Source organism: Equus asinus, chromosome 15 (genome assembly GCF_041296235.1).
Source record: "Equus asinus isolate D_3611 breed Donkey chromosome 15, EquAss-T2T_v2, whole genome shotgun sequence".
Taxonomy (NCBI): Eukaryota; Metazoa; Chordata; class Mammalia; order Perissodactyla; family Equidae; genus Equus; species Equus asinus.
The window spans coordinates 15265819-15282823 of NC_091804.1; the positions used below are offsets into that span (position 1 = coordinate 15265819).

General features: G+C 39.5%; 1 protein-coding gene across 2 annotated transcripts in view; it reads right to left on the minus strand.

Moving 5' to 3' along the window:
• The window catches only part of PLCB1 (phospholipase C beta 1), a 667363-nt gene that overhangs the window by 103401 nt on the left and 546957 nt on the right, over positions 1–17005 (minus strand). For both annotated transcript variants that reach the window (XM_044748183.2, XM_044748184.2), the window contains exons 24-27: positions 9685–9817; positions 7431–7484; positions 4181–4400; positions 134–314 (exon numbers count right to left, since the gene is read on the minus strand). In XM_044748183.2, the coding sequence (XP_044604118.1) occupies positions 134–314; positions 4181–4400; positions 7431–7484; positions 9685–9817 (588 nt within the window). The remainder of the gene's footprint in view (positions 1–133; positions 315–4180; positions 4401–7430; positions 7485–9684; positions 9818–17005) is intronic.

Here is a 17005-nt window from a genome sequence, read left to right on the forward strand (position 1 = left end):
GGTAAAGAAGTGAAGGGAAGGTGGCAGCCAGACCTGCCACTGTCTCCCTTTAAGTCATGTAAGAGCATCAAAAGTTTTCTATAGAAAAGAGGGTTCCAGCGATACAAACAGAAATCGCATTTCTCAGGCTTACCAACTTAATATGTTCTCGCTTCTGGTATTTTTCACTGTAATACTGTTCTTGTCGAAGATTAAGCAGCTGCTGCTGCTGTTTGTCCTTCAAGTCTATTAACTTTTGGGTCATTTCAGCATCCAGGGCAGCAAGGTCTTGCTCAATTGTCGATGAACCATGGTCAGGACTGCTGGGTTCCGATCTGCAGAGACACAGAGCTTGACTCATAAAAATCATCAGGTCACGAGCAGGTGGAGGTAGGCTGTTCACCGGAGTTCCTCCTAGAGACAGGGCTGTGTTTGGAAATAAATATTTCAAGAAACCACTTGAGAAAGAGGCCGATACCCCACGGACAAGCTTAGCAGCAGAGGGTCTGCAAACACAGAAAGAAGATGAAATTTGTGTTGCTCAAGAAAGAGGTTGGGGCAGAAAAGGAAAGCCAGGAGGCTGGGGGCCCTGGCAGTGGTGGTGGAGAGAATGATAGTCCCCCCTTGGGAAAAACAATGTCTAATAAGAATTTTTCAAGGCTTTAATCTTTTTATTTTTTTTAATATGGCACATATAATGTCATTCCCAGCTACATTTCTCCCCCCTGACAATTTCAGTACATTCTACATTGATTGGATTCTCTTGAGGGAGTTGAAGAGGTATCACATTTTGCATCTGGGTAGTGTGTATTGAAAACAGAGAGCATGTGTAGATGCCATGTGCCAGCAGCCCTCCCAGCCAATATGGTCTGTTTCTTGACATCTTTTAATAGGAAAGATATGTTATTAAAATGTTTCTTTGGGCTTGGGTAGCAACTTCATTGATATCTGTACACAAAATGGCACTTTCCTCAAAATGCATAGGTTACAAGAGGAAGGAGGATGCATTAGTTCATTCTAAAATATTTATTGAGAGCTTACTCTGTGCAGGTTAACTTTCTTTGAATTATTCATAGTCAGAAAATTGTACATATGGATATTTAGGACTAATGCTGAAATAAATCAAAGCAATTCTCACTAACTTATTCGTGCGTTAAAACATATGGTATGATTCCTTCAAATTTTGTGCTCTCACTTCTTATATGACACAATAGAAAAGGAGACAGTGTTGGGAATGCAGTACAAGAACAGTTCTGATATTTTCCTTTATATGGAAACCTCTGCAGAAAGAAAACTAAACCACCCAAGATATCCAGCACATCAGATTCGGCCTCAATCTGCCTCTGTTTTTTCACTTGCAGCCAGGTGGAACAGGTAGAAGAAATTCCTGTTGCTCTCTCTTTGAAGTAGGCCAGCATCAACAGTGCCATGTGGAGAGGCAGTCGGTTAACGCTGGGGTTAGGATCTTATTTTGTCAAGTAAGGGATGCAGAATTCCCTCAAAGGTTTCTATTTGAATTTTTATATGCAAGGTCAAGTGAGAATGAACACTCTACAAGGCTCACGGATCCTGATACCCTCCATCCTGGCATGGACATGAGATACATTTACCATCTTTTGTAGCAGGAAGCTAGTGTAGCCAGAACATAAAGCTGTTTCTTCAATCAGCCACAACCACCACAGCAGAGGCAACAGGTCAACATTTGTTGACAGCTCAACATGTGCCAGCCACTCTCTACTTTACTTTTGGCTTTCACAACAACCCAACAAGTAGGCATAACCATCGCCATGTTACATCTGAGGAAACAGGTTCAGTGAGAAAATGTGCCTAAGGACACAGTATGGGGGAGCAGCAGTTCAGCTTACCCAAGGACAGACACTTAGGGGAAGGCAAAGTCTGTGCTCTTAAGAACAACACAGAATCATTGCATGCCAGTGTCTGCACAGAAGCTATCTTTGAATGATCTCCTCTTCACATAATGTGAAAAGCTCAGTTGAGATGATGGATATTTGAATAAGAAACTAATCTAGAGGCGGGCGTGGTGGCGCAGTGGTTAAGTTTGCACGTTCCGCTTTGGCGGCCCAGGGTTTGTTGGTTCAGATCCTGGGTGTGGACACTGCACCACTTGGCAAGCCATGCTGTGGTAGGCATCCCACATATAAAGCAGAGGAACATGGGCACAGAGGTGAGCTCAGGGCCAGTCTTCCTCAGCAAAAAAAGGAGGATTGGCAGCAGATGTTAGCTCAGGGCTAATCTTCCTCAAAAAAAAAAAAAACACTAATGGACATCATGTCCATTTATTAGTGAAGTATTTTCAGGATTTTAACATGTCTCAAGGAGGGTGGGAGACGGACAGACATAATCAGACCTCAGTGGCTTTGCCTCTTGAAGAAAAGTTTCTCCTGTTTTATCTTTCAATACTAGATGCTTAGGGACTTTTGTTTGTTTTTCGAGGGAGAGTATAAAACAATAACCAAGGGAATAATGTTTCTACATCTTCTGTAAAAACAAGGTTGAAGACATTATCCCCTGTTGCCTAACATTGCCTGTATAAGATCCATGAGATGAATTCTCTTGTAATTTAATACTGGGGAAGTGTTTGTCTCTCTTGGAAAAGTAAGCAAGTTTCCTATAATCACATAAGAAGAATCATCTAACCCATATTTCCTTTTCTCAGAAGCTAAAAGCTAAATCCAGTGTTCAAAGAGAAATTACACTAAACAGCTGGTGCAGAAATAACCTGAGTCACGTATTTGATTTTTCCCACATAGGTGATTTAAAATTTTTAGTGGCTACCTTAAAAAGTAAAAAAAAAAAAAAAAATGAATGAAATTAATTTTAATAATATATTTCATATAACCGAATACATCCCAAAATAGTATCATTTCAACATGTAATTAAAATAAAAGCAATATAAGTCAATATAAAATTATGAACTATTTTACATTCTCTTCTTTTTTTTCTTTTAATGAAGTCTTTGAAATCTGGTACATATTTTATACTTATAGCACATTTCAATATGGATGAGCCACTTCTCAAGGGCTCAGTAGCCACATGTGGCTAGCGACTCCTGTAATGGACAGCAGGTCTAGTTAACTGCTAGCCACTCAGTCTGTGTGTATGTAGGTGTGTGTGTGTGGTTTTTATTTTTCTATTTTCGTAGGATTTTTACACATCTGCTATGATGAGCTGCTTCAATACTCTATTGGAAGTTTTCAGGGTCTGACTTATAAGTAGATGAATACGTGAATAAACAAACTACATGCATATCACTAAAATAGAAATTTAGCAGACGTTTTAGGCCAAGCTTTACCTGAACAGTTTGTGTAACTGTGGGTAAATGTGAATGCCTTTAGCTTTCAGCTTCCTCTGTGAAGAAGTGACAAAGATTCACCTAGATGGCTTCTAAGGCTGATTTAGTTCTTAAAATCCAAGTACTGGGTTTTGACTGTGCTTTCAAGTTAAGCCCATGTTAAATCATGTCACCATATGGATCTGAAAAATGCTTCTTACTTGTCTCTATAACCTGGCATCAAGATAAGATTGTTCTGTAAGGAAGAGAAAGGAAGGATGTGGTACAACCTGACTCTTAGCTCACAGACAGGTAGCTTCCATGCTCACATAGTTCCCCGATTACCATCTTAGCTACTTGCGGGTGATCACTGTGTAGGTCGTGTTTACTACTGTGTCCCACACAGTAGGCACTCAACAGATACTGATTGAATGAATGTGTGAGAGATGCTTCTGCCAGTCAAGGTCTGGGTACATGGGGCTGTGGGGCCGCCTAGACCCAGACACAAGGGTTATCTGTACAAGGCTTTGAGGGTTTTGGATGGGGCAGAAAAGGATACTTGAGACTTCTCTTTTCTAAAAGACAAGTGACCTCTTCAACTAGGTTCTAGGTACATGGAAAAATTTCATACCCACCAGATTGGCAGCTATAATATGGACTCACAGGCTAGAACTCAAAGGTAAGACTTCCCGCATATCTATTCTCAGAAATTGGTCAAATAAAGAAATTCAGTCCACAAGCAAAACTGATCTGAGATGACACAAGAGCTCTAGAGAATGGAGGGAATTGGGTGGCTTTCTTTCTTGCAGCAATGTCGGCCCAAAATATGGCATAAAATATCAAAAATCCATGTAAATAACTCTCTTCCTTCATACTATAAAACAAACAAACAATACCCATTCAACTCACTTTTTCTTACTATCCTTTTTGGCTGTCTTTTCCAAAGCTGCCCTCCTTCTCAAGTAGTCATTCTGAATTTCATTATATTTTGTAGTGTGCTCTTTGATAAGGTCAGTGGTTTTCTTGTGGTGTCTCTTAACCAGGTCTTTCATTTCTTTGTAGTGCTTCTTTTGAAGTTTCACGAACGATTTCTGTTGCTTTAGCTCTTCAATAGTCTGCGCTTCCACTTCTGCAACAAAAGAGCATGAGAGCTAACAGACCTGGAAGAACTCAAAGCACTGATGCAAAGAGGAGTAGCAACCTGCTTATTGAGCAGTATTTGTCTGATCCTAGCCAAATGGAGCTTAAGAGCAGGGCTTTCATATCAAACATATCTGGGCTCTATAACTTGCTAACTTTGAGACTATGTTGCCAAATTTCTTAAAGACCCAATTTCTTCAGTTGTAATTTTGTTTTTAAGTTTGGCTTCCCTAGAAGCAAAGCCCAAAAGGGGGATTCGTGCATGTGATTTACTAAGGAGGGCTCTCAGGAGGAGGGGAGCGAGGACAGCCGATAGGCAAGGGGAAGCAGCTAAGCAAGGATGTGGTTTCAGCTGGAGCCTCGCCTCTGCCTGATTCCACAGGGAGCCCTGGAGTATGAATTGTATAACAGAGTCAGTCTCACCTGGAGGCAAGAAAGGTCAGCTTTTTGCAAATTCGGGACAGTCAGTGGGGTAAAGACATAGCATACTAGAGAGGGAGCTTACTTTTGGCTAAAGGCAGTTTTCAAGAGAAGTGGAAGCTATGAACCATTAGCAGCCAACACTCACTACAGCTGGGAGATGGGTGCACCATACGGGAAAGGGAAGCTGGGTGGAGCACCAGATGCATCCACCTTAAGGGTCACAATACTTCTACCACTTTTTTGAGTTGTTAGGATGATGAAATGAAGAATTCATGCAAAGTATTTAATACAGTTTCTGAGAGTGCGCCTTTGGAGTTTTAACAAATGATTGTACAGGTTCTATAGCACCATCTCTAAGGAGCAGTATTCACGGTATAGACATTGTAGGTTTGCATATTTGTCTCAGTGTTCCGGCATAAAGCAGCAAAGTGAGGGAAGGTGATTAATGTGATTTTCCCAAAGGCACTATAAGCGTTAGTGGCAGCTTACATTACTACATATTTTTACTGAGAAAGCACTTAACGTGACAGAGCTTGACCTTAAAACATTCTGTATTTTATTGACATATTTCATCAATTCTAGCATATGCATTTAAAAAATATGTTAACATTTCCAAAATTAAGTGCATTTTATAGTCCGTAGAGTGTAATGGTGTGTCAGTGTGTTTCTTTCTTAGCCATCCATGAATAGTGGGGTACCTTAAAATTGACAGTGTCTTAACTTTAAAGAATTATCATGCATTTGGATCTAGATTAAGTCATAGTTCACGTTTCCATGTTGTGAACTTTCTGCTTCTGGCAACAAAAATACGTTATCATCAATATTTAGAACTGTCAGATTCAGAAATAATATATACCATGAGTAACAACAGTCTTGAATAGAAAATGAGACATCTAGTGGATAAACATGGAAGTCAGAATGATAATTTATGTTCCTAAAGCTAAGGTCTTTAAGCAATTGAAAAATGCTCCCCTTTTTTATAATGTGTCTATTCTCACGATAGTCAATTCCTTTTGAGAAAGAGGCCAGGGAGAGAATTAGGACCATTTATTTAACGGCTTCCCTCTGGCCCAAATGCACTCATTTTGGTTGCATAATAACTTATTACATTAAGAATTTATAATCATAAGGAATGGCTGCATATTTGGTGATGGATTTAATCCCGTTTCTTTAAAAATGGTGTGCAGCACATCGGCTCCGGCAAGTTTAGTAATTTTCAAGATGTTCCAACCTCAGATTTAAAAACAATTCCACGGAAAATACTATTTTTTAAAATGTCTGTGCAAGAGAGGCTATTCTTTGAATATGTTCTGAAGCATACAGGGTAATGTCCAGTTATTTAAAGAAATAAATATCACTCATAAACAAGCTACCAAAGATAACCACTGCTAATATATTGGTACAGACCCATTGCCTTTTGTCTATGCATTTATGTCTTTTTAAATAACGTCGGAATCACTTTCTACTTACACTTCTGTCAAGTGTGTTTTGCACTAACGTTATATTATTTCCCATGGAACTAAATCTCTAACAACATGTTTTATTTTCTTTTAATACATTCCTTGATTAATTTTTCCATGCATATTTTATGTATTATTTTGGTGAAATATAAATACATGCATGAAAGTATATAAATCATCAATGCACAGCCCTATGAATTTTCACAAAATGAACATGTTTCAATAATCATCACTCAGATCAAAATCAGACCACCATCAGCATCCCAGAGGCCCTCTTTTTGGTCCCTACCCCCCACCAAGTATAAGCTAAATCCATGTTTCCAGCAGCATGAATTAGCTTTGCCTGTTTGGGGACTTTATGGAGATGGAACCAGAGAATGTGCTCTTTTGTGTCTGGACTCTTTACTTCAACATTATTCTTGTGAATTTTTTCCATGTTGTGTGGGATTATAGTTTATTTATTCCCACAGCTGTGTCCTATTTAATTCTGTGAATATACCACAATCTATTTATCTACTCTACTGTTTATGGACCCTTGGGTTGTTTGCAGTTTGGGAATTTCACCAATAGTGCTGCTTTGGATGAACATGTGTGTGCAATTCTGTTGTGTATTGGACCAAGTATTATAAAAAATTTTAAGACTCTATTACATACTGCTAATAGCATTAAAGAAATCTTGTACCAGTTTTAGTCCCACTAGTCTATGGAACTAACCAAATATAAAATATTTCCAAACTGTACCACAGTTCTCAAACACTCTGTATTCTATAGTCATAAGAGAATCATATTCTGCATTTCTCAAATACAGTTGATTGCTGGCACCTTGGGAAGACATGCATTCCTGTTCTCTGGGTCACATTTCCAGCATGAAACTATTCTTTGATTCTAAAATAGATATCTTGTGAAATTATATTATTTTTACACCAATGGGTCCTATCTGCCAAATATGGCTACTTTTCTGTGATTACGTCATGTAATGTGGCCTAAACTACAACTGTATATCTCTAGATATTTTTAGAGAAGAAATATTAATGATGTTATTTTTCAGAGGTGAATGGAAAGCTCCTCTCCTCTAAATATCTACACTCTATAATATTCAGGTGCCTAATTCCATGGGGGAAAAGGGTGGTCTTTACCTGTTAAAACACTCTGAATGAGATCTTCTGTTTTGGCCGGTGCCTTTACAGAACCTGAAATAAAAAGATAAAATAAATAGCCTCTTTTAACTTTTTAAATTTTATTCTGCTTGTATAACAACAATGTTTGAGCCCTGAGTCTAAATTTCTTTACTAAGAAATTACAAATTGCAGGAGAAAATAATTCCAAAAAATATTCTAAGAAATTTCTTCGTTTTATAACTCAGGCAAACCTAATTAAATGTGAATCTATATGCTCCATTTATAGAAAGAAATGACATCCTTCCACTTTGAATCAAAACTCCTGTCAATAAACTCAGTTTAGGCATGCTATTGCCACCTTTTGGTAAAATCAGAAATAGCAGGTGGTCTTTTAAAAATCAAACGCTGACCAGTAGGCAGTAACAATTGTTGCGGACAAGATCCCTTGGTAGATGTCAAAATCATTGGGCAAAAGTTTAAGGAGAAACAAGATATTTGCATAATCTTGAAGTATCTCTCTCAAGAAATCTATTAACCACAAGGGGGAAAATCCTAACTTTCAGTGGAGAAGCCTGGCGGATACCATCTTAACCAACAGCTCCAGCATCACCAATGATGAGACACATTAACATCAGGTACCCCTGATAAGATGCAGTGAGAAGGGGACAGCATCATTTCTGTGATGTTCTTGCCGAAACTGCATAACTTCAATCTAATCATGAGAAAACACCAGGCCAACTCAAATTAAGGGACATTCTACAAAATAACTGACCAGTACTCTTCAAAAGTGTCAAGGTCAGGAATGACAGGACAGGCTGAAGGATGGTCAAGATTAAGGGAGAATAAGGAGGCATGACAATTAAACACAATGGGGGATCCTGAGTTGGAACCTGGAGAGCAGGTGAAGTTCACCCAATGTCTGTAGTTCAGGTCTGAGTATGCTGATGTTAATTTCCTGGTCTGATAATTGCACCATGATTCTGACAGATGTTAATATTAGAGAAGAGGAGACCATTTTTGCAATGTATTCCGTGCCATTTTAAAAACGATTCTGTAAGTTAAATTATTTCAAAACATCAAGTTAAAAAAATCAAATGCTAAACTGCTAAATTCTCTTTTACATTCAAAAGCACCACCCTACATTTACTCACAGATTTAAGTGACTTCTTTCTATTCCAGAGACACTCAAAATGTTTGTATTTGGTTTATAAAAATCTTCACTTGAAAACATCACTTGTTTATGATCAAGTCATTTTCTTACTATTATTGATCTCAACAATCTTCTTAAAAGCATAGGCCCCAGTCACATCTAACATAAATTTAATATGATTTATTCTTTTCAAAATCTCGCTCTCCCGCATGAGAAATCTTTTCCCTTTTATTTACTTTATTAACCAATTTAACAAAAAGTTATCAAGTCCATGCTCTTCCCCAGCTCTGTGCAAAGGAAGCATCACACTGAAGCCTATCCCAGGAAGCCTACCACCTATTGGGGAAAGAGGACACGCGAACAGGAGATAATTACCTAAAGCAGTCTTAGACTAAGGATCAAAGTTAGCTGCAAAGAATCAAAGGATTTTTCTGAGAAGTGAGACATTGGTGTAGCTCTGCTAGGAGTATAGCAGCTAAAAGCAAGAGTTTTAGGGTCCTAGAGAACTGTGTCAGTCCTGCCTTCACTCTTCACTAGCTTTGTGGCCCTCAAGAAGTACTTTATCATCTTAGAACTGCACTTCATTCTTCTGCACAGTGGGGACAAGAACAGATTCAACTCTCATGGGCTTGATATGATGGTGAAATGAGAAAATCCACATGAAGACCTTAGCAGCATGCTCAGCACATGGCAGACTCTCAAGGGTATTGAAAAGTAAGTTGGAGAAGGATGGAAAGGAATTTTTTGGCAGAGACTTAACTTAGTGAGATAGAACTGAGAATGTGCTTCTAAAGCATAGCTGTTTATAAGATGCTTGAAGAACTCTTCACAAAGCCTGCCAGCAGATGGATCTCAATCCACATGAAAGACAAGGGAAATGTGGGTGATGTTTTGTTGTGGCTTTATAAGTTATCAGCAGAGCCAGATGAGCACTTATGAGTCTCTCTCAGCATTCATTCATTCATTCATTCATTCATCACACATTTCTGAAGCTCTTGCTAAGTCCATGCATCTTGGCTCACTTGCTGCCTCGGCTAACTGGATCATGCTACCTCCTTCAGGGGCACAGATGAACTGGAGGCTGGCAATCCTGTTGTACAGCTCTCTCTTCAGAGCGTTTACCTGGAGCTGGCTGGCTGTGGAGAGCCTGGGAGGGAGGTTTAGGTGTCAGGGATGTAGTGTGATTCACTCCGTTTTCTGCTGGAGTTGTCCTGGCTTCACTCGGAGCCTCCGACGGTGTTTCCCCAGGATCAGCCTAAAATCATAAACACCCTTTCATTCTCCACATTTCTTACATTACCTTCCTAAACCAATAAGGCTATATTTGATAGCATTTCCCCAACTCATCTGGAGTCTGAAATATCAAATTTAAAACTATCTGGAAAGCAGCATGAAATAGCATGGTGTTGAGTCATGACTGTGGTAGGATAACTGTATTAAAGGCCCCAATTTTTACACCTTCCTATGTCCATGCCCCTTGGTAGTGCCTTCCACACTGACTTTGAACCTGGCCATGTGGTTTGCTTTGGTCAAATGAGAGAGCAGCAAACTTGATGCAAGCAGAGGATTGAAAATGCACTTGTGAACTTTTCCTCCTTCTCAAATGCCTGCTATAGCAATGGAGGCTGAGAGACCACGTGGAGGCGAGTTGAGTCATCTAGGCAAGGATGTCCTAGACCAGCCAGGCCTCATGCACATGAGTGAGCCCAGCTACGACGAGCTGAGCATGGTTCAGACCAGCAGAACTGCCCAGCTGACCAAAGGACTCCTGAAAAAGAAGCAGTTGATGATGTAACCCACTAAATTTGGGGGCTGTTCGTTATGCAGCAATAGCTAATTGAGATTTTGAAGCCAGACTTGCTTGAGTTTAAACTCTGGCCCTGCCACTTATTAGCAGTGTGATATTGGGCAAATCACTTAACCGTGCCTCAGTTTCCTCAGCTTTACAGATGAGAACATGTATGTCCTGGGGATCAAAATATTGTCTATATTGTAAGGTTGTTTAGAGGATCAGATAAATTAATATTTATAAAGCGCTTAGAATAGCTCCTGGCACAGAGTAAATATGTGTGTACTAAAAAAATAAACCATTTAAGCTTGTACAACACTACCAATGAATAATAATAATAAGTGCATTGAAACTTATGAAATCTCTACTCCAACCTCTCCAGCAGCTAGTCCATTGTGCCCTGCAGACAATAAGCATTCAATAAATGTTTGCTGAATAAACATTGATCATTATAATATAATTGCCTCAGTAATTATGTACCATTTCAATGATGCTTTTTAATGCTCTAAATGCTCTGCAACCCTTTTCTTAGAATTACCTTCTGGGTCCATGGCGTATTTTACTGAGAATGAGGCTATTCCAATGTTCCACTTTATAGTACATTAAAAGAATATATTAGGAAATAGCCAGAAGTCATTTGAAGGCCAATGTTGCGACATTTTGTCACATAATTACAGACAGCAGATTGTCATATGATAACATTTTTATAAAAAGTAAGATGAGTGAAAATAATGACATTGATTGTCACAAGTTGATTTCAATCTGTCCCCCAAAGCATCTTTAAAACATGAATTCCAAAACTGCTTTAAGGGATGGCAGAATTTAGGTTAATTCCACAAATAATCTCTGCTTATCTCCCATGGCCTGCCCGGGGCTGGAGGTATCAAGGTGGAAGAGATGAACCCTGGGACCCGTGGCCAGAAATCAAGTTGAGGAGGCAGGAGCCTAAACCAGTAACCTAGGCAGCCTAGATAACTCACTATGCAGAACTGTGTCTTTTGAAAAATGGCTGCTTCGGATGGGTGAGTTCTGGTATGGTCGCATTATTTAGTTACATCCATTGGGAAACTTCTCCCAAAAATCATGTGCCTAGGGGAGGGATCGAGTGTTTTTTGTTCATCAAAAAATTGCAGACTGGAGGCTTAGGGCCCAAGTTGAGTGTGGGGAAACATTTTCTTTGGTTCACCCAAAGTTGCCAAATTTTTAAATTAAGGAGATTTTACATTAATAAAATGGATTTCCCGCTTCTCTTGAAAAATCAGGTAGAGCACACTGGGGCTACATTCCCACTTTGGGTTAGAACGGAATGGTTTCTGCCCCTTTTAGGACAGCTCCTTCTCCACTCATGTAGGTTTTACCTGCCTCACTCCTGGAGGCATTTGGGTTTGTGGGAGACACTTGAGAAGAGTGAAATACCATAGACGTTGGGCCACAAAATTCATAAAGGAAATGCATTTACATTGCACAGCAGGGACTGAAGTAAAGGGAATGTTGGAAAGAGCACTGAGCCATTGCAAAGTCATCCACTGGTCTGGTCCTCTGGCTTAAATATAATAGGGGTAACGCTTCCCAACTTCCAAGTGGAAAGGGGTGCCTGTGGTCACCAAACTCAGCTGCTTTGGAAACAGAGAAGGAAGGAGCCCCTTTTCCATGCATATCTGACCTTCCCCATTTATATCCAAGCAGATTTCTGGAAACATGTGGGAGGCGAATCCCATGGTGACAGCTGGCTGAAATTAGCCCTCTGGAGAAGGACGGAGGAAAAGAAAATTTTGATGGAGGAAAGAGTAGGGAGATAGAAAGTCAGCTTCCATGAAGACAATAATGTGTGGCTTCTTTTTGGGCAACTGGAATTAGTGTCTTGGGGGTATCAAGCTGGAGACATAGGCCAAGTGAATCCAGCAAGCTTAGTTTTGCCTCGTATCAGGTTTGCAGACATTCCATAGCTGTATGTCCTTGGGAAACCAAGTTCAATCACCAACTTGAGTCAAGATGAAGGGAAAATAAATCTCTGCTTCTTAAGAATATGTAAGACAAAGTCTACATTTCAGAAAGTGACATAATGTATAAATTCAAAGATATTTCTTAAAAAAGCAAATAAATGTTGAGTAAACATACAGGCGGACACTTTTATAGTTACAACTGAGGATAAAGAGATCACCAAGGCCGGGGCTGGATTTTGAGGTTAGCTGTGGAGAAATGCTCAGCGCAGGGGTCACACGGGAGATGTCTCCAGGCAGGGTGGGCTGCATCGCACAACCACAGGGGGGCACCATTCGCACTGCACATTTATAGGCAGTTAAGGGAAATGATGGAAACGGACGAAATGGGCTAGATTTAATGCAACAGTACAGAACTAGAAATGTCAGTTTTATTAATTTAACGGAGACTCTTAGGATCCAATTAAACAATTTTTAAGGAAAGAAGGTTCAGTACTTTAGATGCACTAGACTTTAGCTGGGTGGGAAGAAAAAAAAATGTGCAGAATGAACCCCAACAGAAGACGGTCTCTGCCCTCTAGTGGCCAAATGGAAGCATTGCAATATTTTTTCCTAGGAAACACGAAAGAGTGACTTCTAAAAACCAAGATTCCATTAAAGAAATATTTATACCCTTCCTATTTCCAAAACAGAAGTGCCTTGAAAATATAATATATAATACAAATGTATTAGTAAAAGGATAAATGGAAAGGCCATTTTCACAAGTTTTATAGAATGAGGAGATGCCATTTGGTATAATAGCTGAAAAGATTTCCGCATGTGGGGCATTGAAAATTTGGATCTGATGATCAAGCAATAGAGAACTAGGATTTGTGGAATTTAGTTGAATGGTTAATATGGTAAGTAAAGAGTCTTCCAAATAGCAAACGTGTGACTGCGTTGCTGGAGCTGTTGGGTCATGCTGTTCTTGCCTAAGTCACCTAAAAAGTGCAGTCCCGTCCACGCAGTGGTGGGGTGGGAGCTCTTGATTCAGAAGCCAGATGGTCTGGGGCAAGGTCATCAGTTTTTCCAGAATATTAAAGGTAAGACTCACAATTTTATTATGCAGAAATGCAGTCTACTCAGGACAAACGTGGGCAGTGGATGTGACTTTGTCAGGGCTAGCCTTTCCCTCAAGAGCGAGCTTCCCCAAACCAGAGTACAACTGGTACCTTAAATTTATAACAGCTGAATGAAATAAGATAATGTATCCGCCCCACATTTCTAAGAAATTCAGATCACTTCTAAAAACTATATCCTGATGTATGTGTTCTGAAGCCTTTAGGGGTATTGTAGAATAATATTCGCAACCTACTTTGAAATGCATCAAAAAATAAGATGAAATAATGAATGGATAGAGAAATATATATGTGATAAAACAAATGCATCAAAATTTTAATTGTGAAATCCAGGCGATTGATATATGGGTGTTCATTGTACAATTCTTCCAATGCTTGTGTGTTTGAAAATTTTCATAACAAAATACGGCAAAGCTCCTATATTTTGAAGAGTCTACCAGGGTGCGTTAGAAGCTAAAGACAGCTTTAAGGAACTGAATGTATTCATATGTTGACTAGAGTTTTTTAAGCTTTTTGATGAACATTTATCAAGTAAAATTATTTGGGATTTTATTCCAATTGATACCCAGAATGTTCTTCCAGAAGTAAGTGGAACACGGATCCAATTGATTCTTGACACAGCATGACTGCATCATCATATAAAGAAATCATTAGCATTCACATGATATCTCGTTGTCAAAATATTGGTGATAGCTGCAAGTTTACATGGATATGTATGAGTTTTTATTAATGTCAGTTTCTCTCTACAGACAGTAAAGCCTATGAGAGCATCTGATTTTTCTCACCATTATTTATATAATGCCCAGCATGGTGACTGACACAGTTGTGTTAAAAAAATTTATTAAATGAATGAATGAATAAATCCACATTTTGTTTCCATTTTGGAACGTATAATCAATAGATATACTATTAATGACAGAATCCTGAAACTAAAGAACCACATAATGTTTTGCTGGGATAAGAAAAATATTTTTTTGAGTGAATGAATCAATAAATGAAAAGGATGAAGATACTGCTCTTTCTGTGGTCTGTAATTAGAGAATCTGCATTTGACTCATAATCGTAGCCATTTATTTAGAAAGAGATTAAGACATGAAAGGATATAGCCCTGCTGACTATTTTATATGTGTTTTACATATGTTACCCTTCCTAGCAACCTTAATTTGTTAGAAATATTTTGATACAGTCTTCAAAGAAATCAGCAGAAATGAACTCTTTGCAGTTAGGTAGAAATCATGGATTCCTCTTTGAAAGAGAAGGTAGACTGACCACCCTTTATGTTCACCTCATGAGACTGTATCTTTCAAATTAATGAAGCCAAATCATTTGGCAAAGACTATGGCCAATCACTCACAGAACAGATTCTGGACAATTCCCAGAGAAGAGAGTCTCTCCTGGAGCCCTTCTCAGGCTTCTGTGACTAAGCTGACATTTTAGAGTGGATGGAACTAATGGCTTTCATCTGGGGGGAGCCACATCCTTGTTAGAGACAGATGTAAGGCTCCAAAGTAATGGTTCTCAATGTGTGGTCCCTGGACCAGCAGCATCAGCATCACTACAAACTTGTTAGAAACGCAATTCTTGTGATCCACTGAATCAGAAGCTCTGGGGGTAGGGGTGCAGCAGTCTGTGCTTGAAGAATCCATCCAGGTGATTCTGATACAGTAGTCCCCCATTATCCACAGGGCATACCGTCTAAGACCCCCAGGGGATGCCTGAAACCACGGCCAGTACCGAACCCTATACTATATATACTATGTTTTTCCATATACATGCATATCTGTGATAAAGTTTATTTATAAATTAGGCACAATAAGAGATTAATAACAATAACTAATAGTAAAATAGAACAATTATAACAATATGTAGTCATGTGCTGCATTACAACATTTTAGTCAACAATGGGCCACATATACCGTGGTGGTCCCACAAGATTAGTACAAAGTAGCCTTGGTGTGTAGCAGGCTACACCCATCTGGGTTTGTGGGATTACACTCTGTGATATTCGCACAATGACAAATCGCCTAATGACGCATTTCTTAGACCATATTCCCGTCATTAAGCAATGTTGATGGTTGGATGTCAGGAGCAAGCTGTGCCGTCAGTTGACAGTGGGTAACTGAAACCGTGGAAAGCAAAACTATGGATAACGGGGGGACAACATGCTAAAGCTGGGACCCTTGCTACTCAAAATATGGTCCATAGGCTAGCAGCATCAGCATCACCTGGAAGCTTGTTAGAAATGCAGAATTTTGTGCCCTGCTCTAGACCTATCGCGTCTGAGTCTGCATTGTAACAAGAGCCCTGGGTGATCTGTATGCACATTAAAATTTGAGCAGCCCTGCTCTAAAGCAGAGTGAAAAACTTTGTTATTGAGAGTCACACTTTTTACTTTTTATTTTTTCAGTTTGGCACCTGAGTTAACATCTGTTGCCAATCTTTTTTCTTTTTCTTCTCCCCCCAAAGACCCCAGTACACAGGTGTATAGTGTAGTTGTATACACCTACAACTTCCGGATGTGCTATGTGGGACGTCATCCCGGTATGGCCTGATGAGCGGTACCATGTCCTCGCCCAGGATCTGAACCAGCAAAACCCTGGGCCACCAAAGCGGAGCACAGGAATTTAACCACTTGGCCACTGGGCCAGCATGAAAGTCACACTTTTATAATGGTATTAGATACTGCACGGATTATAATATTCAAGTTTCTGGTTTCATCACTATTTTAGGTAGATGAACCCAAAGCTCTTATTAGGATCTACTGAAATTTTAAAAATTGTTATGGAGGAGGTTTCTTGCAAAAGCAATTGAATTGAATTGATCATTGAGTAGTTTCAACTCAAGTGAATATATATTCTTCTCTTTGGATCTCATTTAAAAAGACCCTAGGGGCTGGCCCAGTGGCACTGCACTTAAGTTCCCATGCTCCTCTTTGGTGGCCCTAGGTTCACTGGTTCGGATCCCGAGCATAGGCCTACACACTGCTTATTAAGCCATGCTGTGGCAGGCGTCCCACAAATAAAATAGAGGAAGATGGGCACAGATGTTAGCTAAGGGCAAATCTGCCTCAGCAAAAAGAGGAGGATTGGCAGCAGACTTTAGCTCAGGGCTAATCTTCCTCAAAAAAAAAAAAATTTAAAAAAAAGACTCTAGTTCCTCTATTTATTGGCCATTGATATTAGGCAAGTCACTCTACCATTATAAGCACCCACTCCTCTTCTGAAAGTGAGGATGACTACCCTAGTTTGGCCTAATTGGGACCAGTTTTATCCAGGGCACCCAATGAAAAGTCCCCCTGAACTCCAAAGCCATAGAGAAATGAAAGTGACAGTGTCATTATCTAAAGGCCAGCTCCTAAAAGGCCAACTTTCTCTTCCTACTCTATAGGATGCTTTACAGTTCAGGGATTTTGAGAAACTATTGTTTTTATAAGTTGATATTTTGCTAATTTACTATTTGAGGGGGAATATTTTTGTTCAAAGAGAATCCAGAATTACCAGTACATCTCATCTTTGATTTCAACACCAAGCTCGTGAACCATGAATAACATTTCAGGCTTCTGTCTTGGAAAAATTAAAAGACACCCAAGGCCTTAT